Raw genomic sequence first — 24,824 nt, 5'->3', positions numbered from 1 at the left:
TTATAAATATTAATTAAAAAAAACCTAGCGAAATTGTGTCAAGAAATTTCATTCAAAGGTTATTCTCTTACTGATTTTTCCAAATCTAAATCTGCTTCGAATACGTTATTTTTCTTCTTTTCCTTTAATGTCAACAAAAGAGAAGAAATATCATACTTAACTTTTTATCTTTTTTTTTTAAATACAAGTAACAAAGATTTTATTTACGTTTTGTCTGTTCTCTTTTCATTGTTACCACAATGATAATTATATCATAAAATAATAAGTTATGCAAATATTTTTAGACAGTACCTAAAACAATTTTTAAAAAAACATTTCCATTAAAATTTATTTTTAATTTTGTGCTATATATAATTATTTTAAAAATGTCTAAACAGTGAATAAAAACATAAAAATAATAACAACATTTTTATTTTTATAGACAATTAAAACTATTTATTTTAGTAAATATTAATAATGGAGATTTTTGATATCATATTATTCATTATAATTTATCTGAATCAAATATTATTTTATGCAAAGAAATTTTTATATAACAAAATGTTAAAAATATCAAAGTATACATTTAAACGTTATATTTTAAATAAAAAAAATAACAGAACACTTTTTTAACTTGATAGAAATAATTTAAATATCAAGATTTTTTTATAAAAATAATTCTAACAGTGGTTATATTTACGAAAAGATATAAATATATATTAAAAATGAAATTGGTAAAATAAATACAATTAGTTTAGATGATAACTATTTACACTATATTAATTGTCTTCTATATTTATTTAAAAACCCTAGTGATAATAAAAAAATTGAATTTATATTGTTTTGAATATTTTTTAAATATATTTTTAATAGAAAAAAGTTTACAACTTTACAAAAAAAAATTATATTTATACATAAAAATGAAATAAAACAATTTTTATTAAAAACTTCACATATAATTTAATGAATTTGTACGAAATTTTAATAAAGGAGAAGTTTTCAATAGATAATAATGCTTTAAATAGAAAATAATATTATGAAAATACTAAAAACAGAAAAAATGATAACAATAAATTTTGAAATAATTTGTTTTCAAATGGTATATTTTACCTATATATTTCTAACAAATAATGTAGTAACTGAAATATACTTATTGACATTTTTTAAAAGTTTTAACAATGACTAGTTAATGAATAAAAAAAAAATTATTAAATATAATAATATCATAAATAATATTTTATATTACAAGTGATAAAATTAAATTTACCTATTTAAAGTCAGTTTTTTTTTGTGATTTTATGGTTAATATTGATAAATTAATTAATATTAAAAAAATAAACAATTAATTTGCTTATTATAAAAATTTTTGTATTTTTCTTACAAAAATTTATAATAATTTTGTAAAATTTAAATAAATTTATAAAAGACTAGTAAATAGAATTAATGGAAATTTATCTATTAAAAATGATATAGGAGAAAAATTAGATAGAAAAAAAGAAAACATTATGAAGTTAATAAAGAATTTAACAAAAACAAAATCATTGTTTTAATCAATGCAAAAAAAATAATAGATATAATAAATTCTACTGAAAAAAAAATTAGATTAATTATTTTATTTTTTAAATCATCGTTTTTTAATTTACTTTATTTTTTTAAGAAAAAACGCAATTTAATTGAGAAACTTTGAAAAACTAAAAAAACATTCATTTTTACTTACATTGTGAAATAAATTATCTAAAAAACGTTTTAAATTATATACTGAAGTACCTTATTATAACATTAAGTTTTGTCATATATTAAATAAAAAAAATTTTTTAAATTTAATAAAAAGTAGTGAAAAAATGAATTTTAATAGAAGTAATTTTTTTGATAAAAAAAATTTGATTAAAAGATATCATAATTTAAAAAAATAGTGAAAACCTATAATACTATGAATGTTTCATCAATAAAAAATTATATTATATCTAATGCAAGTTATAAATAATAAAAATAATAATTATTATATTTTAGGCTGTAATATTAGAAATTAACAAAATGTTTGGGAAAATGTATACAGTTAAGATATAATAACCATTGTTACATTTATTTTAATAAAAAATTTTTATATAATTGTATTAAAATATTTTTATGGCTAATCAAAGTTGGTAAAAGTTTTGGAAATGTAGATGTGAATTATATAAGGAATCAAAAAACATATTTAGAAAAAGATGATATTTTAAACTTTGAATTACATTTAGAAAAAAAATGAAAAATAATAACACAATTTTATACTTATAATTAGGATTAACAAAATATTTTAAAAAATTAAAAATAATTTTATCAATTTATATGAAATAATATTAGAAATTAAAAAAAATTATTATGTTTTTTTCATAGTTCAAGAAATTATCATTTATGTGTATATATACTACTTGCATAGTAAACAAGAGACTTCGCACACTAAAGAATAAGAAATTTAAAGGTAATGGACTTTTTATTAGTATATAATAGAAGAATTTGAAAGAACACTTTATTTTTAATTCAATTATATTTGTACTAATCTTTTAATGCTAATTTTAATTATTTGTATAATTATAGGGATATTCAGTTATAAAATTTTACTGTATTTTTAAAGAATAAAAAATTAACAAAGACATACTTTTAATAAATAAATATTTTCTTGATTTTAAAGATTAGCAAAATAATTTAATTACAGATTATGATAATTTTAAAAATAAAATTAATAATCTAAATTATAATATTAAATATAAAAATTTAATATTCTTACAAAAATAATGTAATTCAAAAAGTCAAAAAGTATGTCAATATTTTTATAAGTTATTTTCTAGTCTAGATTTAAAAAATAAAATTTGATGTTTTGAAATTCCATGTTTAGATAAAAGTCCAAAATTTAGTAATGATAAAAACTTCTGATGACATTTTTAATTTTATTAATATTAACAAAATGGTTTATAAATCTGGTGATAAAAATAAAAAAAATAATTTTTTTTTTCAGGTAAGATATAACAAATAAATTAACGAAAAAATATATTTTATTTAAGTAGTGTTAAAAATGACAGTTGATAATATATATGATATAATATTTGAAAAAAAAGTTGATATTTTTGTCGTTTTAAGTAATTACAATAATTTTTAGGTAACAAATGATATTCTCATTTTACAACTAAATATACAATTTTAAAAGAGATTTGATAAACATAGCGCCAATTACTATGCAACTGAGAAATGATTTTTTAAATACAAATTTTCTGAAAGAATCACATTAATAAAAATTATTTATCAAGAAGAATAGTCTAAAAATAGTCATATATTATTTATTCAACTAAAAAAAAATTTATTTTTAATAATTTTTTAATTTATCATTTATGGTACAAAAATTAAATAAATTTTACAAATTGATTTATAAATTGAATAAAGGTAATAATATTGATTTATTTTATTATTCATTGATAAAAAAACTGTTGATATTGCATTTGTAATTTACGTAATAGTAACTATCAATTTAAATTTAAAATTCAATATTTTATAATGCTTATTAGAGAACACAGGTATAAAGCAATTCAATCTGGTAAACAATTTACATTTATTATAATTAATTTATATACATATTTATCAGCATATGATAAAAAAATATGAATAATTAAATTAGTTCAAAAAATTTCAATAAAATAAATTATATTTTTGATCCTGATTTTTCATAAAAAAGTTATTAAAATAAATTATGACAATGAACATCTTCTACAAATATGCAAATGATAATTCGTAATAAAACATTGTAGCTTTTATAGTTCTTTTAACATAAAAAATATTTACTATTTATATTAATAAGTAAATTAAAAACAACTATTTTTTAAAATTAGAACAAAATAAAAAGAGAAAACAAATATAAAAAACAATTATTATAATAACTAATATATCTGTTTAATCTTATGTCATTTCTATTTTGTCTTTTTAACCTTTTTAATAAATTTCCTGTATAATGATTTACCAATAATTTTTTCTTGACGAATGTTTTCTTGATATTTTTTAATATTATCATCAGATACAGTTTCATTTTTAATATTTTCTATATTATTAAGAAATGTAATAATTTTTAACCAACATTGTAATTGAAATAGGAAACGTTTCTATAAAATTGTTTTTAAAAATTATTATAAGATAAAAAAAAAGTTAACTCACAAAATTAGGATATTTCATTGCAATTTTACATATTGAAATACCAACAGAACATATTGTGAAGAAAACACATTTTAATTTATAACAAATACTATCATTTTTTAATATATCTTTACTATTTTCATTAATAAATAGACTTATTGTTGTTCTAGCAATATTTTCTAAGACATAAAATCCTGTACATTTATCCAATTTATCTTTAAAAAATCCATAATCATTTAAAAAAGATAGATATGTAGCAGAATAATTAATAACTAATCCAAATTCAATTGTTTTCATTTTCAAAAAAGAATTCTTATTGGTAGGACATTTGATAAGTGATTTAATTAAATTTGTAAATTCACTAACGGTATCATCAAAAAAAACAAGATATGCATCAGAGGAGTACTCTGTCCATTTTAAATCTTCCATTTTTACAATTGAAGAAAAATAATCTAAAAAATTTAATACCATAAATCTAAAATCATATTCTTCATAAACAGAAATATATTCATTAATGACAATTTTTTCAATTGGAACATAATGTAACATTATTACATTGTATTGAAGTTGATTTTTTAATTCTTTAAGTTTTATTGTATAATGCTTTTCAGTTTCCGGATGTGCACTCATAAATATTAGAATAGTTATTAAAAGCATTCTTGTTGAAAATTTTAAAGGATATTGAAGAATCTCTGAAAATTCATTTTCAACAGAATGTAAAAGAACAGTATTATTAGGTGTGTTGTAAAAATTTACAATATGATGTTTTAAAATCATGCATAAAGTAATTTCTACTTCTTTAAAAGCTTTCCTTTTGCTATATTTTAATTTTTCAGCAATATTTTTAAGATTCTCTTCAGATAAAGCATATCTAGAGTTTTTAATATTTCCATGAAAGTTAAACGCCAAAACTTTTTTAATTAAAGTTTTTGAGATTATAAATGTTTCTACAATGTCTTCAATTAATGGATCATTAAGCATTTGTAAATCAACCATTAAAACTTCATCAATATCTTCTAATTTACGTTCATCAAGATAAGTTGATATATCACATTCATCATTTTTGTTACCATTACAAATAAATGTGTCTTCGTTAGAATCATTTACTTAAAATAATATAAATTTATAAAAATCATACAAGAAAATTTTGAAAATTTACCAGTATAAATATATTTATCCGAAACAAATCTACGAAATGATACATTTTTTTTGCCATTTGAAATTTTGTTTTTACAATGATTTTTCTTAATAATAGATTTTATCATACTCTGAAAAATATTTTTAATAATATTAATAAATACAAAAAATATTATAATTTTAGTGGTAAATGATTTGTAACTTATAATAATTAAACAAAAGGATGCTATACCAAATTTTCTAGTGATAAGACATAAACAATATTCTAATTATTTCATATTCAACGTAATTTTTTTTATCGCTTATTAGTATATTTTTTTATTATTCATACTATATTAATTGAAAAAATATATAATAAAAATATGAATTATTGAATTATTATCAATTGTTGTCTGCAGAGTATTAAAAAATAAGTTTATATTAGAAAATATATAAAAAACATTAAGATTTATTAATGTCTGATATTATCAAATTTTACAAAACTTTAAATTACTAAAAATAATTTAAAATTAAATAGAAAATCTATAATATAAAAAATAAGAAACTAATTTTTTTTTATTAAAAGTGTTAATATTGTATATATAAACTTTATTAATGTCAAACTATTGTCAGACAACAAATAACATTATTCATAATATATTTTTTTAATGTAATTTTTAAAAATATTAACCATAACATTATTTTAGATTAATTTTTATAAACAAATTAAATCCATATATTAAAGTTAATATTTTCTTTTAGAATTATAGATTTTTATAATAACCTTACAATATTAAAAATGTTTTTAATATTACATATAAATAAGTTTTTAAAAAACTATTTTATAAATAAAGAATTTATAAAATCCGCTTTTTGAAAGAAATAATTTTAATTTTCTTTTCCAAAAAAAAAAACAATTTTGGTAATAATAGTAATCATTTAAAAAATTTTTATCGTTTTACATTTTATAAATTTCTAAATGTGAAAAAATTCTAAAAAAAATATTTTAAATCTAATTTTTACTTACTGTAAGTCAAAATGAATACAACTTAACTTGCTAATGAAAAACGAGTCGAAATACCTCAACTATTAATTTTTTCTTATTTAGAATTTTTGGAAAAATGCACAGATTTATACTCAGTAAAATGCGGATATTTTTTTCAAGCTTGGATAAAAAAAAGATTTAGGTAATTTTTAGTTTACAACTTAAGCCTAATTTTTTTAAATTTTTAAAAATTTATATTTATACGACGTTTTTTATTAATCGGAATTTCTAATCTAGCAATTAAAATTTTTTATGAGATCGAAAATTACAACTACCTAGATTTTAAGCTATTTAATTGAACCACACAATTTGAAATTTTAAAAATTATTCATAATAATTTTATTAGAAAAATGTAGAGTGAAATTAACAAATGTATTAAATTCGATATAAATTTATTTCATTTGGCTTTGGACGAACTCGAAGCTAATCGAGTACAAATAAACTCGAATGAACTTTTTTTTTTAATTTAGCTTCAAACAATACATAAATAATGTTTAAGTTTTTTTAAATAAAAACGAGTAATTCTACTATAAAAACGATTGTTTAAAATAAGTTGTCTTTTCAAAATTCATACGAGATTTTCCATGTTGCACTAGTTAAAAAAGAATAATATATTTAATATTATAAATAAAAATTTAATATTATTTTAGATAACTATAATAAAAAAAATATTAATGAAATCAGTTTATAAGTTCTTAAATTCGTATGAAACAAAAAGAATAAAAATAAATTTTAAAAAACATATACTTTTTTTATCATTTAATAATTAAATAAATAATTATGTACAATAATTTTTTAAAAAAAATTTTAGTTTGCTGTTTAAAAATTTTTCATTTTTATATAATGGTTTATTAAATATTTTGACTATTTAGTTGCATATTTACTGGCTTGCTATAAAAAGTTTAGGAGATACATTTTATAATGCAATAAATCTTTTTTTAGATATTTTCATTAAAATAATTTATTTTACAAAAATTAAAGAAATAAACATTATGAAAATAACCTATTTTTTACTATTATTTTAAAATTATTATAATAATGTTAAAATTTCTGACTTATCATTCATAGTATTAAGTTGTTTTTTTAATTTATTTTATTAAAATAAAATTTAAAAGAATAATTATGCTTACTTCAACAATAATAAAAGCATGGCCTAAAAAATGATGTATTTCTTCATTTATATAGTTAAATTAATCAACACCTTTTTGACTTTTTTTTGTAACATAATAGTTTTTAACAATTTTTTTGTTTTTGATTCATAATAAGACGTTAAGAGGTGGATTTTTTTTTTCAACAACTTAAAAAATATCTTGTTCAATTAACTTATCATAACTTTTTTTATTTATAATGTTAATTTTATCGACTATTAAAATTTAAGAATATATATTTTTTTTACTCAAATATGTAAGATTATTATCAATTTTTATTAGTGAATGCATATACAAATTCTTATGAATAATATTAATTTTTTCCAATATTTATTTTTCTTTTTTTTAATAACTAGAAAAACTTTTTTGACTAATTATTTTTCCTGGAGCCTATGATCAAGCATTAAGAGCTATTAAACTTGTATTACTTTGCTCATATTCTTTCTTTTTTTAGAGTAAAAATAAAAAAAGATTTTTTTTATAATAAAATATAATGTTAAGGTTTATAGTTATATATCATTAATTTTTTCTAGCTTATAAAATTTTAAAAATTTATGTTTTATAAATTTAAATAGTATCTAAATGTATTGTTAACGTTTTTGATAAAAACAGAGAAAATTGTAAAATTATATATATATAATCATTTTTATAAATATAATTTCATTTGTCTTTAAGATAATCAATTTAAATATATTTATTTTGTTAAATTTAGATTTCTTATAGTTTTTAAAATTTTATTTAAAAAAAATTAGTAAAAATATTAACAATTAATTAAAGAAAGTGTTACAAATCTGTAGTAAATCAGATCTTATTTTTCAATTATGTTTAAATACATTTATTGTTAATTAATTCAAAAAAAAATTTGTAATCATTTGAAAGTTGTAATAATTTATTTATTCTTTAAAAACATGATTAAAAAATGACAAAAAAAAAGTAAAAATGATGGTTATTAATATAAAAAAAAACTTTGAAAGTTGGATGCAAAACATAATATTAAAGTACCAAAATTATGTTTTTTTTATATGTAATAATAAAAAAAAATAAAATAATGAACTTATTTCAAGTTCAAAAACAACATATTTTGCAACAATAATGTTTCAATTGATAAATTTGTATAAGTTAACAAATGCATACATCTCAATAACATGTTAAATTATTACATGATTCAGTATTACCATTACATTTACGTTTATGACAAAAATTGTTAAGAATATCAATGTAATTAGAATATTCAAACATTACATGTGCTTTTTGACAATCACAAAGTTTTTTTATTACACATATATTTACATAATTTTCTTTTTTTGATATTGAACTAATGTTGTAGTAGGAATAGTTGTTATTTGTTAATCAAATGATTATTCTTTATCACATGTACATTTACATAACTTTTTTTTTGTACTTTTAACAGTTGTTGTCATTTGTTTATCAAAAAATTCTTCCTTTTCACATATACATTTACATAATTTTTTTTTATTTGGTTGTAAAGTATTAATTGTAGGAGGATTTATTGTAGTAGTAATAGATAATAAAGATTTCATATCACATGTACATTTACATAATTTTCCTTTCAATTTCTTATAATTAATTGTATCAAGAAAATTAATAATACTTTCATTATCACAAGTACATTTACATTGTCTTTGTCTATTTGATATATAAATAATTTTTTTATCTTCTGGTATAGTAGTAGTTGCCATTGTTGTTGTAGTTGTTGTAGATGTTACTTTAGTTTTGTTAAGTAATTCATTTATCTTACACATACAATCACAATCACAAAACATTTTTTTATCATCATTATTTGTAATTATAGGAGAAAATAATATTGTTGGAGAAAATGTTGAATTAATAAAATTTGTTAAATTAAATATAATAGAATAATTATTTGAATGAAGAAAATTATGAGAAATTTTACATGGACATTTATGAATATCTGGTAAAGAAGTAATAATTGTAGAATCTGTTGTTATATCTTCATTCAATGTTAATTCTGTTGTTGTATGCATTTCTGTATAATTGTTAACAGGATCAATAGCTATAAATTTTTCTTCAATTAAATTTAAATTGTTTTCATTTACTCCATCATAAAAGCTTTCAGTAGTATTTATTAAACTATTAGTTGTTTCGGTATTAATTAAAGTATCAATATCTCCACTACTTTCAATTTCATTGTCATTCTTTAAAATTTCTGTTTCATTAATTATAGAATGTTTTATTTTATCACTATCAGAAATGGTAGAAATTGTTGTTTCATTAAGAAATTCAGATTCAATTTCTCTTTTATAAATTCCAGCATTTAAAAAAACTACAGATAAAATAAAATATTTTTAAAACTTACTTGTATATGAAGATATTATTATAAGATTTAATAATATAATATTAATTGTTACTTTCATAATTATAAAAGTAAAAACTACTATTAATAATGATTCAAATGAAATGATTATATACATAATAATTAGGTCATTCTTTATAAAATGTTATTTCTTAAGGTATTATATTATTAGCATTGTTTGTAAATTTAATATGCTTTTTATAGTAATTGAATGTTATAAAAACAATTGTTATAAAATATATCGTAATTTCTTGAAATTATAAATGTTATAATTGTACAAAAGTTTGATTTTTTTTTTTAGAAATATGTACTATTAATTTATAGCTTATACTTTAGGCAATTTTATTATTATATTGTAAAATAATATTAAAATTTTTTATTTATATAAAATGTATAAAAAATTATTATTATATAAAATTTTTTTCTTAAAATTTTTAAGTTGTTTGATTAACTAAAAAACTTTATTAAATGAGGTATTTTATATAAAATATTTATCATGTGAATACTTCTGTATCGTCTTGTTAATATTTACCTACAATTTTATTTTAAAAAATGGTTTTTTAAAATTTTATTCTTAATACTAAAATTATGTTTTTTATAATATTCTTAATATTAAAAGTTATAATTTTAAATATTATTTTTTTTTCACTTTTAAATTTAACTTAATAAATTTTTAGTTAAGTTGATAAACTTTTATAATTATTATAATTTTGAAAAAATTTTATAGTTATAAGTACATATATTTTTAAAATAATCAAAGATTACAATTAATTAAATATTAAAAATTAATTTTAAAAATTTTCAATATAAGGAATACAATTTTTAATGAGATATAAAATAAAAATTTTTCTAATCCCTTAAAAAAATTTTATATTATTTGTTTGTTAACGTGTTATTTAAAAAGGTATAATTTTATTGTAATATAAATTGATAAAGATTTTTTTCTTTTTTTTTTAAATCACGACAATTAACTTTTAATAATTTTTCAAACTAAATATAAAAAGAAAAAAATTTATTTTTTTTGTTATTATAAAATTAAGTTTATACAGGTTTTTTAATTTCTCGATACTAGTTAAAATTTTCACCATAAATGTTAACATAAATTATTAACATTAATTTCAAAAATTTAATTCACTATTTAATAAAAATATTGTGATATGATTAATATATTTGTATGTTTTTTTTTAATAATGATATTTTATTAAAAATCAAATTTAATTTAGAAACTATGTACTTACTAATAACAAAGTTTTTATATATTTGTTTTAATCAAAGTAACTGGAACATCTTACAAATTTATGAATTAACAATTATATGATAATTTAATAAATTAAAAAAAAAATTTATTTTAGGGTAGTGATAAATATATTAAATATGATCTTATCATATTTCAAGGTTAGATAATATTTTTTATTTAAAAAATTAGATATTTTAAAAGAATAAAATTTTGTGTAGTATAATTTCTAATACCAAAAAAAAGTTACTTTTTTAATTGAAAAATTATTTGTATTATAAAACATGTTTTTGAGTAAATTACAATTTTATAATGGTAAAATATTTGTGGTATGATTACATTGTTTATGTATTGATAAAGATATAGTTTTTATCTTATTACAAATAAACTGTACGTAATTAATGAATAGATAATGTTTCCTGTTTTATAAAATTGTTCTTTTAAATAAATAAGAATTATTACATATTTTTATTTATTAAAAATATTAATTATATTTATAAAAGGAAATACTATTTATTTATTAATTGGATTGATTTTTGGTTGCTTTTTTTTTATAAATTGCCCTTTAACCACAATTTTTTTAGAAACTTTTGAATTTTTTATCTTTTGATCATATTCTTTCTTTTTACGTTTAATTTTTGGCTTTGTATTTTTCGATGTTAATTTATGAGGTTGAGTATTTATATCATTAGTAACAATTTCATTAATAGGTTTATTAGATTGTGACGGTATATTAGGATCTCCTTCAATAATATTAATATTTTCATTCTTTGAATTTGTTCCATTAACATTTGTATTATCTTTTTCATTATTCATTTCAATATATGATGGTGGTGGTTTATCATATATTAACGGATTTTGGACAATTTCTTTTGGTATACGTAATTCCATACCATTTCCAGTAGCTACAATTGTAATAACATTATTATCACAATTTCCAGAAAAAAATGTTTGTTGATTAATATTATTTGTAGCATTCATATTATTATTCCATTGATTTATAGTTATAGGTCCTGTTCTACGACAACATATTAAATTAACTATTTTAACCCATATATCAAAACAACGAAATGATATTATTATAGCTGATATAAAAGGAAACATAAATCTTAAAAATGTTATTAATGTTTCAAAATCAGAATATATTGAAATAAATGATGTTGATGATTCATAAAGAGAAGCTTCTTTAAATCTATTATAAAAAATTAATATTATATATGGTAATTGTAATATAGCATATGTTATTAAAAGATAGACTGTTAATTTTGTTAAATTTGTATTTTCATGTAATTCTCTTGTTTCATTAATAAATCTTCCATATTCTTCTTGTGAGTTAGGAAGTGATCTATGAACATGTTTTTGTATTCTTATTAAAATAAGTCCAATTCCTATTGTTAATGTAATTATGATATATAAAAAAATCATAAAATATGTATAACCTATAGGTGCTTGTCCATTTAAAAGACATTGAAAATGATATCTATCTGGTAAAGTAACAAAATCTTTAAGAAATAATGGAATACAACATATAATTGAAATGATGTAAATTCCAAAAATACAAAAATATATATTATTTTTACTTATAACATTTTTTAATAAACTATTTTTACCAATAGCTCTTTCAGCACACATTAATAATAAAGAAAGAATTGATATAAGAAGTACAAACTAAATAATATATATAAATTAATAATTAATATAATACATACCTGTTGAAAAAATACATTTATTTTGCACATAAATTCACCAAATATCCATTGTCCTGAATTTGAGATATGTAAAAGTGATAGAAAAATGACTACCATTATATCAATAAGATTAATAAAAACTACATTACTTAATAATAAATATAATAATTTTTGGCGAAGTGTAGGACTTGAATATATTGATGCAAATATAAGAATATTTAATAAAAAAGATACAATTATTATTATTGATAATAAAAAAGATAATATAGAACTTAAATTAGATGAATTATTTTTTTGTATTGCAATATCAGCAATTGTATTTTTATATGAAACATATAAAATTGTCATTTTTAATATATTAATATAACATAAAATTTAATCAAAATACTATTGAAAAGTATATACTATTTGAGATTATTATTAATACATTTGTTGCCTGGCAACTTACTTTCAAAACAACATTTTAATTTTTTTTTTATAAATATATATAAAATAATTTACTTAAATGTATATTAAGTTAATTTTAAAAAATTTTTAACAATAAAAAAATAAACAAATAAATAAAATAATTAAAATTTTTTTAATAAAAAAAGAACATTAAAAATTAATGTAAATGATAGTAATTATTTTTATTATTTGCTACAAAAAAATTAAATTATTATTGAACTAATATTTTAAAATTTAAAATTGTCAAAATATATTAAAAAATTAAATATATCTTTTAGTTTTAATGATAAATTTTTTTTTTATATAAAATATTATTATTTTATTATAATGAAATTAAGTTTTATTTTATCATGACATCTTATCTTTTTCCTATTTATTAAATAAACATTTTATTTTATAACAAATTAAAAATAAAATGAATTATATAAAAAATGTTATAAAAGAAAAATTTATTCTTATAAAAAAATTGTTTATAACATAATTTATTAGGTAATTTTTATTCTATACTTTACACTTATTGTACTATTATCATTGTCCTTTAGTGTTTTTTTATATTTTATATAGTATTATCAGTTTGTCAAAAGTAAATAAGAAACAGATGATCATTGGATATATCTATATATATGTATACTATCAACAAGTCACAAATATATAAATATCTTCTTTTGGCGACCTAATTTGTTTAAATGCTAAATATTTAATCTTATCCTTTTATCAAATTTTCTGATATCATTTCAAAAACAATTAATGTTATCCATTTGTATATTAACAGCATTTGATTTTAATTTCTTAACGTAACCTTTAATTTATGTCAAAATTGTTATTTAAATTTTTTTTAACGACAACCGTTAATATTGTATATTAAAATAGCTATGAGCTCATAGATATTTTATCAATTTATATAATTTATGTAAAGGTTAAGTTCTTACTAAGAATTTATAATGAAATTAATATTTTTTACTTACACTATAATTTTATTAATGCATGTGTTTGTTAAAAAGAAACTTAGAATAAATTTAATTGTTAAATAGTTAAAATTTATTAAAAGATTGTTTAATAAAACATACTTATTTTCCAAGTTTAATTTAAAATTTTTTAAAAATACAGAAAAAAATTTTTTTAATTTTTATTTTATAATCTATAAATTTTATATTATTTTAAGAACTAATTATTTATTTCTTATCACTATTAATCTTGTAAATTACTATTTAAAAATATTTAAAAAATTTTTCAAATATTTTATTTTTTTTTATATTATTTATATAATTAAAATTGTCTATGGGTATTTTTTTTTCATAAATAGAAGTTAAATATATTATCATGCATTAATTAGATATCATTAATTATAATTATTTATCTAATAAATTAACTTATTTTAGTAATAATACTATTATATTTGTTTGTTTATCAAAATATATCATTTTTATTTTATATTTTATCATACTTATTTCGTAATCTAGAAAAAATTCATTATAAAATATTAGGTACAAAAGACTTTTTTGTATTAACAACCACATTCTTATTCCGTATGTAGATTGGTGGATTTACTGGTCGTCTCTGTTGATATAACAAATATTAAGCCTTTAACAGTAAAATCAAAAGGTACACTAGCACAGCCAGACACCTGGTATCTTATCATCAAAAAAATGTTTTTCAGTACGTGATAGACATAACTTTTTGTAACTTCAAAAAAAAAAAAAAGAAAAATATAAAGTGTTAATTTTTTTTTCTTTCTCTGATACAATCATGTATTTTGTATTATATTTGACACCTTTAATTAAATATATTTATGATGTTATAAATAACAATTTAAATTGTAAGGAAAATTTACTATTTTTTTAAATATTCTCTTTTATAAAGGTCATTTTCTCATGTTTAATATTTCCTGACACATGCATGAAAATATAAGGTCATTCTTAATTTCACACAAAAAAATTATTTATAACAATTGCCTTTTAAATAATGTTATCGCATATATATCTATGTCTTTTATATCAATCGCAATCATATCAATCGTTTGCTCAAAAAGATCGTGTGGCATGACTAATAACTTGTCATTATTCTAAATCCAAACATTTAACATAAAAGATTAAAATATCAAGATTAGATTCTTTAATCATTTATTCTTTTACAAATTATTGAAATCACCTTAATATAATATTATTTTGTTTACTTATCTATATATTCATGTAAATTTGAATTATAAACAATTTTTTTGATAAAAAATTTTTTATTTTTATAGTTTTAGACGTGTGCTTAAATGATAATGAAAAAAACGTGGGTTAATTTAGCTGTTATCAAACATTTTACATCGTGATTATAATATAGATATATTATATAATTCTAAGTAAATATAAATAGTTGTACATGTATCTATTGGATTCTAAGATATTGATAATATACAATGTCAATAAATATTTGGGGGATGTTCTTATATTGATAATTGATAACATTTATATTTATAACTAATTATTTCTTAATTTTTTTATTGCGAAAAAAATTATTACTATTATATTATTTTCTAAATTAATTAAAATTAAAAATTTTTATTTGTTTAATTTTTATTTTACATTATATCAATTAATAACCAGTATATTTTAATTTTTATTTATTATATTAATACCTTGGACTTTTAAATAAAAATCATACATTTAATTTTAAATACTACTTGATACAAATATATAATCATGATTATTAAATTTTGAATGATTACTTTACAATTTAATTTAAGAAATTTTTATATTAAATATAAAAATTTGACAATATGATAAAATATGAATCATTATGACAGAATATCTCACATTTATATAACTTATTTAAACTTTTTTTTTAACTATTTGAGATATAATAACTTAAATAAAAAAAAATATATATATATTTATATGAATTTAAATTTGACCTGCGCAACATCGTTACTTTTTATTGTATTTATAAAAATATCTTCTTACAACAATTTTATTGAGATGATTAACGTTTCTCTATATGTCACCTATATCATTATCTTTTTATATTAAGTTCGCGTAACCCTTGCGAACTGATGACCGTGTATTACTACATAACATCACCATTACCGAACAATGATGACTCTATATTCATTATTGAGGTCTGAATCAATCGCTTCTTTGACATTATTCTATCCTCTCAACCTTAATTTTACATTAATATTGATATATAATATATTCTTTCTTTTAGATATAAAATATTTTCTTGCGCACTATAATCATAATAATCAGAAAGATTTGACACCTTTTTAGTAAGGAGTGTTTTAAATATTATTTGTACAAAAATACTCTTAAATTTACTAGAAATCAAAAAAAAAATTTTTTTTTTTTTTTGAATTTTGTGTCTTTAATAGTTATATACATTATTACACTTTATTATAAAAATTTATTTATATTATCTATTATTTGGCAAAGAAAATTTAAAAAAAAATTGTGTTCATGAATTCAATGTTGTTATCTGTTAATAAAGAAAAAAATAATTATAATCCTGTATCTAACAATTTAGAATGTTGTAAATGTAATGATTGCAGATTATTTAAAATTGAAGTTCGTGCTTCATTTCAACATATTATGAATGTATTAAATAGAATAATTCAAAAAGTAGACAATGATCATCATTCAAGAAGTACAGTTGCTATATCACCTGTCTCAGATCTAGCATATTCTGTAAATCAAGCTTTGGATGTTATTAACAGTATTAATACACAAGAAAATGATTGTAATCATGTATCATTTAGCGATAATAAAAGAAATTATGTGGATGAATTACGAAGGAATGGAAAAGATAGTCCTATTTCATCATCACTTAAACAAACATCACCTAGTGCACCAAGTTCTGTAGATAATATTTCTGTGAACGAATCATTAACAGATGAAAGTATTGAAAAAAAATCATATAATACTGAATTGAAAAAAAATATTTTATATACTGATAAAACAATGAATATTGAAAATAGTACAGAAATATTTCATGGAGTATTAGGAAATAAAATTTCTGAAAAAATAACAAATAATATAAATATTATTTCAAATAAAAAAAATAATTCTAATGATAAAGGAATAAATCTAGAATTAACAGAAAATTTAAATATACCAATGCCAATACAACTTTTTGATAATATATTCCAAAATAATTCAGAACTTTCCCAAATTAATATGTTACGTTTGTCTCCCAATGTGTTACCTTCTATTAATAATTATAGATTTCAAACAACACAAAATGATATTACTTCACAACAATTAATTGCTACATTAGATGCTATAAAAAATAGTCAAAATTCGTATCCACAATTATTGAATACAAATATATGTAACTTGCAACAACAAGTTATGAAGAATGATGATGATTTAGTTGAAAATAATAATAATAATAATACAGAAACAATTCAAGATTCATCATTAAATTCAGATTTAAATTCAGGAGTCACAAAATGTTCAAATTGTAATACAACTACAACAACTGCATGGAGAAGAAGTGACAAAGGAACATTAGTTTGTAATGCATGTGGTTTATACTTTAGATTACATCGTCAAAACCGCCCGGTACATATGAGAAAAGATTTCATTCAACAAAGGTTTAGAAAAAAGAAAGATGAAGAAAATGAACAGGGTGATTCTAATACATCACATCCTAATGGCACAACATCATCAGAACTTATTTCAATATCAAATCTACTAGAAATTAATCAAAGTCTTTTACAATTAAAACAACAAGTTATTGCTGAAAATTTGTCATAATTTGAACTAACTTATTCATAATTATTTAAATTATTTGAAAATTTTTATTATAATAGGTGAAAATTTTTATTTGCAAGGACGGTGTCGTTATTTTAAAAGATGACTTATAATTATCAGTATATTTTAATATCAACAATCGAAAAAATGATTGATTGATAAATATATAAATAAATTAATATTTTATTTTATATAAAGAAATTTAATTTAGAAGCTTTAGTTTCTACATGTCTAAATTTAACATATTTGAATCAAAGAAATTGTAATTTTATTTATTTACTTTTTTAAAAATATTTTTTAAATTTATTTATTAGAAGTGTATGATAATAAATATTTAATAATTTTAATATTAATAATATACTTTATATTATGTTATTTAAAAATTAATAGTAAAATTATTTAATGATGTGTTTTTTTTAAAATTAAAAAATTCATTTGGCAATAAAAAATCAAATTTTATTATAAAAAGGTATAATTTATGATAAATTTAAATTGAAAATATGAAATAAAATTGAAAATATAAATTCCATTTTTAGTTCTACAAATTCTTTAATAAAAATTTATTATTTTTTCATACTGGAAGATTTAAATAAAAAAGTGAATATTAAAATATGAATAATAAACATTTAAATGATTTTTTTTAAAGATTAAGATAAAAAGTGGATATATGAACAATAAATGTATAAATAATGAATAAAGTATACATAATTAAAATATAACTTAAAGTTAAGAAAAATAATGGTCTTTTTAACTAGAATTTAAATAAAAGATCTAATATTGAAGTATTATAAAAGATTGATATTTATGCACTAAAATTAAAAGATGTTTTATTTTGTGATAGTATAAACAACATAGAAGCCAGTTAAACTTTTTTATATGTGATAAATACAAATTCTTTTTTTTTAGTCTAAATACTATTTATATTCATAGTAAATGTATTATTTGACCAAATATTTAATTCCGTTTCATAAGATTTATTTTGTATTGAATGATTAAATACAATTATATAATAGCCTTCATTTAAATAATGTTAATAAACAAGATTTAAAAAGTAGTTTTTATATTATTTTTTTAAATTATTAATATTTAAAAAAAGTTTATTAAAATTCATTAATTTATTTAATGAATGTAAATAGAAATAATACACAGATAAAAATTTAACTATAATTAAAATATACACATTTTTTTAAAATTTAAAATTTTAATAACATTTAAAAAAAAATTAATATTCTTAGAAAGACTTTTAAATTTTAATTTTCAATAACTTTTTATTGTAAATATTTAATATTTTTCTCATTAATGATTTTAAAAAACATAGAAAATTTTTTTGAAAAGACTATTATGCAGTTTAAACATAATTAATCTTAAATTTTTAACACATTTAAGTTGTGAAAATTGTTCAATCATTTTTTGTTAGAACTTTTTTAGTTCAAATATAATATCATTAAAATATTTAATAATATGTTAAAAACCATTTAAAGATAAAAAAAGTTTACCATATTTTGAAAAAAAATTGTTAATAATTATTTAAATCAGCCTAATTCAACAATTTTATCATCATTAAGCAATTAAAATGATTGTTTTAAAATAAATAATATAATTTAAAGTATAAAAATATTCAATGTTAATTAGTTATCTAAACAAATGCAAACATATAAATATGCAAAAAGTTATTAAGATTTTAATAATAACAAATAAAAATAAATAATGATAAAATAAAGATATTAAAATAGTCGTACAAATTTGAAAAAAAAACTTTAATGATAACAATAAAAAAAATTACAGTATTTTTTGAGATATATATATTGCTAAATTTTTTTTATGTTTATTTTTTTAAAATTTAGTAATTATATAAAACTATATATATATATTATATTATTAAGATCTAATTTATATATTACGGGTATTTTTTAGTTGGTTATAAAATATATTGCAATACTTTATAATTGTATTAAAGATTAATTTTAAAATTTTACGTATGTTGAAATTAGATAAGATAAATTTAACTGTAGTCTTTCTCGTAATACAAACTAATAGAAAGACTTAATAGAGCAATACGATGAAAAAAAAAATTAAATCTTTTTTAAAGACTCCTTGACTGGATTTTATATACAATTTTTAAGATTCATCAAAGTTTAATGTGTTGTTTTTAATCTAATTTTTAGTACTTATGTAAATATAAAATATACAAAAAATAATAATTTTTTATTGGAGTTAATAAATTTATACTTTAATATTTTAAAAAAATAATACTTATTTTATTTTCACTTTTGTTACAAATCAAAATAAATTTTTACAAATAGTAATATTAATGTACGAATATCAGACATATTTTTATTTAATTATATCATTTTTTTTTATTTAAGAGATTCTTTATTTTATTGAATACTTTAATCTTTAAAACCGTTAGTTAGCTAATGTAATCATTCTTAAGGTATAAAAAAGAAATATAAATTTAATATAATTATTTCATTGTAATTCTTTATTGTAATACTTTGTCTATCTAATGAGATATTGTATTAATGTTTTAATTTTAGAGTTTATATTATTACATTGTATTGTCAATGTAAGACTTAAACTTAAGGCATCTATTTTTAACTGAGTTTTTAAAAACTTATAAAAATTAAAATAGTAAGTAATATTTTAGTATTTTTTTTATAAACAAATTTTTGAAATAATTTTACGTAGCGTTTTTTATTGTATTATCATAATTTTATAAACGTTTGTGAAATAAATAGTTATTAATAAAAGGAGAATCATATAAATTTAATTTTTAGACTTAAAGCTATAAAAAGACTTTATTAGAAAGTTGATAAAACACTTTTCTTATCAGGTTTCTGCTCCAACTTATTTAAAAAATTTCCCTATTTATTATTTTAATAAATAAAAATAAACCAAAAAATATAATTTAATATTCAATTCATATTTATCTTAATTATTATATTTTTAAAAAATTAAAATTAATGTTAATTACAAATATATATATTTATAAAATAATATGTTGTTACATAAGAAAAAGCAAAATTGTAGTAATAATTGTCATATTAATATAAAGTATATATGTAAAAAAAAGTTGATATTGTTAAAAAAATATATACTAATATAACAATAGTCATCTGTTTTAAATAAATTTCATTTAATTTTAACTAAAGCAACATAAACAGTGTTATAATAATTATGAATAATGAGTTATTATTTATGTTTAAAAAATTTTGATAAAAAATTTTATTATTTGATAGTTAATAAAATTATAAATATTTTTTTAACAAAAAAGATATTAAAATCAATAAATAGTAAAATTAAAAATTGACGTATACGAATATTTTTTATTACAATTGTAACATTAATGTTTTCTTTTATCAAAAAAATTAAATTAAAAACAACATTTAAAATAATTTGCAATTTTTTTAAATTATAAAATTTTAATATATAGTAAGAAATGATGATTAAAATAAGATGGTAAATTTATTATATAAGAGAAAAGATTTGACAATTTTAGTCATTTCTTATTCTTTTAATCACTTAGTTTTTTTATAATTTTATTGTATGAATAATTTACTCATTATAGGTTTTTGTATATTTTATCTAAAGGATAATATTTTAGTATTCTTCGTGGCCACGGTAGAATATTTTTACCGATAGAAATTTCTGATTAATATAAACTATCTAGTAAGCCCACGACAGAAACAAATTTTACTATTGTATTGTGATTGAATTAGTATAATAAAAGGTATTTAATTAACTTAGTACTATAAGGGTATTTATTAGAGATAATAGCCAGTAATATTTCTCTATATCTGGTCTTGCGTACATTTTTAAACTTTATAAATTTTACTATATAAATATATATATTTTTACAATAAATTATGTTTTAAAATATCATATCGTTTTAATAAATTATTATTATAATCTTGTTATAGATAGCTTTTTTTAAAAATTATAATAAATTTTATTAGTTCAATATCAGAATTTTTACTAAAATAAATTGTTTTTTCATATAAAATAGAATATTGTTTAAATAAAAAGTTCTAATAACGTTTATTAATATCACAAAAAAAATTATTAGTTGTGTTAAAGTGTAAAATTTATTTTATATAAAATAATATAGTTTTTTAAAATTTAACAATTAAAAAAAATAATATTTTTATAATCAATCTGGTTTTACTATAATTTTTATGTAAATTATAGTATTTTTAAACTTAAAATTTATATATATATTTTTTTTAATTAAACTGTAATTGAAAGTAGAAAAAAAAGTTTGATTTTGAAAATAATGATAATAAAATTTGATTGTGGCAAAAATAAAAATGGACTAGTATTAAACATTGATAGATGTACAGAAATTTAATTTTTTATAAGTGATTATATTTTTGTATTTCATATAACAGAATGAATATGTTGAAATTATAAATTATAAAATAATTTTTTTCTTAGAGTTGAAATAGCTTATTTCAAGCATTAAGCGTCATTTTTTTATAAAAAAAAAAAAAAAAGATATATATATAGTAATGTCAAGAGGGGGAGACCACTTTTTAATTTTAATAAATTTTAACTTTAGTTTTATTTTTTTAAATATTAAAAATTTAGTAAAAAAATAAACAAATATAGTTTATAAAAGTAATATATTTACAAAGAATATTAAGAAAAAATAAAAGAAATATTTAAAATTATACTTCCAAACAAAAGAAAAAATTATGGAAATTACAACTTTTAAAAATATGAAAAAGTAGAAATAAGTAATTTAAATATACATTTTAATGGAACAAGTATTTTCTCTCCTTTATATATTACTATGAAATTATTAATGTAAAATATTATTTTTTTTTAATATGTTTAAATATTGTATATGCTACTTATAAAAAACATAGTAATCAAAAATTTATTTTTGAACTTGAGCAAAGGAATTATGTCAAAGAGGTTTTGATATAAGAATTAATAAGGAAAAGTTTATATTATAAAATCATTTTGATATTTTTATATTTTTAATTTTTTTTTGCTTAAATAAAATTAAGTTTAAAATATTATCTTTTTATTAAAAAATATTTCATTTTTAAAAAACTTTCAATTAAAAAGTTTTCAAAATCTATTAATATTATTTCTTTTTATCAATAAATTTTATAATGGAATATTTAAATATGTTTAAAGTACTTTGAACGAATAATCATTTATAACTTAGGTAATATTTAAAATAGTAATATTAAGAAATTTGTACAAAAATGGTGGATTATGATAAAAACTAAAAGATTGGTAAAATTTTAAGTATAATGAACATTAACAAATGTTTTTATCAATTTATGAAATAGCAAAATATGACATTTACTTTTATAATTTAAAAAATAAAAAGATATTTTCAAATTATGACGTTTTTTTATAATAATTTTATTACTAATTGTAACTTATTAAGTCCTTCATTTTTTCTAAAAATATTATAATTGTTTACAAATGATAAATTGATTTTAAAATCAACTCATAAGTTTTAAAAATAAATTAATTTTGTATATATTTGAAAAAATATTATTAGTATTTTTGAATATTATAAAACTTTTCGAAAAGTTTACTTTGTTTAATAGAAATAGTTTTTTTATTCAAATGTATTAAATTATATATCAATTAAAGTAAAATATTTTACTAAAATAAAATGTTTAAAAAAATTGTGATTATTAAACATATTTTCTTGATATTAGTATTGTATTATATTATAATTATAATAAAATTATAGATGATATACAATTTTTAATATTATATGATATTCTTAAAAAATGCTTTTTTTATATTTATCTTAAATTAAATTAAAAAAGTTAGTAATAAATATTAATATATAATTTATCTATTTTTTTGTGTTTATAATCAATATATATTAAAAAAAATTTATTATCATAATATTAATTTATAAATGTGATAATTGCTATGTTACATTAAATTTTTTTGATAAATACTATGTTAATTTTGATATTTTTAGAAAAGAATAACTTATTTTAATAAAATAACAGTAAATAATAAACTAATAAATTTGTCATTTATAATTTATTATTGATATATTAAAAAATTAAAAATGATATTAATGTTATACTGTTGATAAATGATAATTTAGAAACATACTAGAGAAAATCAAAGATAATATATAACTATAATATTGAAAAATGGAAAAAAAAAAAGTTTTTACGTTATAAATCATTTAAGTTAAAGATTAAAATTTTAGGAGAAAACTAATTAATTTAGCATTTAATTTAATTAAAAATAATAAAAAGTATAATTAGATGACACTTAAAGTTATTCTAGAAAAAATAAATTTCAAAACTGAGATCTAACAAAACATTTTTGATATAATATCTTCAAAGCAGTAATACTTTTATACTACTAGTTTCAGATTTGATTCTTAATAAACATATTATCTTTTTTTTATTTTAAATAATTTAATTATTAAAATAGTATTCCTGAATTATATACAAAAAAATTAATCTCTATTTTAAATTTTTACACCTCATTTTAAACAATTCAATTTTTTTTGATATACTTAAAATTGTTTGTATTTCTGAGTATAATAATTAATCTTAGGTTTTGTAGCTTGAAATTATTAGAAAAATTCTTAGTTTGCGTTGTTAGAAAGGTTTGGTACGTTTTATAACATCTCTGGTAGTATAGTGGTGAGTATCCGCGCCTGTCACGTGCGAGACCGGGGTTCGATTCCCCGCCAGAGAGTTCTTTTTGTTGAATTTTATTAAGAATATTAATCATAAAATTTTAAAATAACTTTTTTCTTTATTTTTATAATATTCTTAAGTAAAAATATATAAATTTACTCTTTTTTGTTCATTTTTGTTTAAACCACAAACTTTAAAGTCCATTTTTCATTTTAATATTATTTTAAAGTTGCTCAAATTTATCAGCAATATTCAATTTTGACAACAAAAAATAACAAATACTTATTTATTTTTATA

The 24,824-nt window shown here is 17.0% G+C and overlaps 4 protein-coding genes across 4 annotated transcripts; 1 reads left to right on the top strand and 3 right to left on the bottom strand.

Moving 5' to 3' along the window:
* Nucleotides 1-3,917: 3,917 nt before the first annotated feature.
* SRAE_0000069800 (Hypothetical protein) lies at nucleotides 3,918-4,767 on the bottom strand (the record flags this gene model as incomplete). Its single annotated transcript, XM_024646626.1, has 2 exons — nucleotides 3,918-4,106; nucleotides 4,159-4,767. 2 exons carry the CDS (start codon nucleotides 4,765-4,767, stop codon nucleotides 3,918-3,920), a joined length of 798 nt encoding a protein of 265 aa, XP_024500789.1.
* A 41-nt stretch (nucleotides 4,768-4,808) lies between these two features.
* SRAE_0000069700 (Hypothetical protein) lies at nucleotides 4,809-5,402 on the bottom strand (the record flags this gene model as incomplete). The annotated part of the gene is made up of 3 exons (XM_024646625.1): nucleotides 4,809-4,829; nucleotides 4,894-5,243; nucleotides 5,297-5,402. 3 exons carry the CDS (start codon nucleotides 5,400-5,402, stop codon nucleotides 4,809-4,811), a joined length of 477 nt encoding a protein of 158 aa, XP_024500788.1.
* Nucleotides 5,403-8,804: 3,402 nt separating this feature from the next.
* On the bottom strand, nucleotides 8,805-12,820 carry SRAE_0000069600 (G protein-coupled receptor, rhodopsin-like family and GPCR, rhodopsin-like, 7TM domain-containing protein; the record flags this gene model as incomplete). Its single annotated transcript, XM_024646624.1, has 3 exons — nucleotides 8,805-9,751; nucleotides 11,645-12,683; nucleotides 12,725-12,820. The coding sequence occupies 3 exons, from the start codon at nucleotides 12,818-12,820 to the stop codon at nucleotides 8,805-8,807; spliced, it is 2,082 nt and encodes a 693-aa protein (XP_024500787.1).
* Nucleotides 12,821-16,590: 3,770 nt separating this feature from the next.
* SRAE_0000069500 (FI19405p1) lies at nucleotides 16,591-17,889 on the top strand (the record flags this gene model as incomplete). Its single annotated transcript, XM_024646623.1, has 1 exon — nucleotides 16,591-17,889. The coding sequence occupies one exon, from the start codon at nucleotides 16,591-16,593 to the stop codon at nucleotides 17,887-17,889; it is 1,299 nt and encodes a 432-aa protein (XP_024500786.1).
* Between the last annotated feature and the right edge of the window lie 6,935 nt (nucleotides 17,890-24,824).

Source organism: Strongyloides ratti, scaffold srae_scaffold0000010, assembly GCF_001040885.1.
Source record: "Strongyloides ratti genome assembly S_ratti_ED321, scaffold srae_scaffold0000010".
NCBI classification, from domain to species: domain Eukaryota; kingdom Metazoa; phylum Nematoda; class Chromadorea; order Rhabditida; family Strongyloididae; genus Strongyloides; species Strongyloides ratti.
The sequence above is the reverse complement of the archived record's forward strand: the minus strand, read 5'-3'. Positions and strand labels throughout refer to the sequence as shown.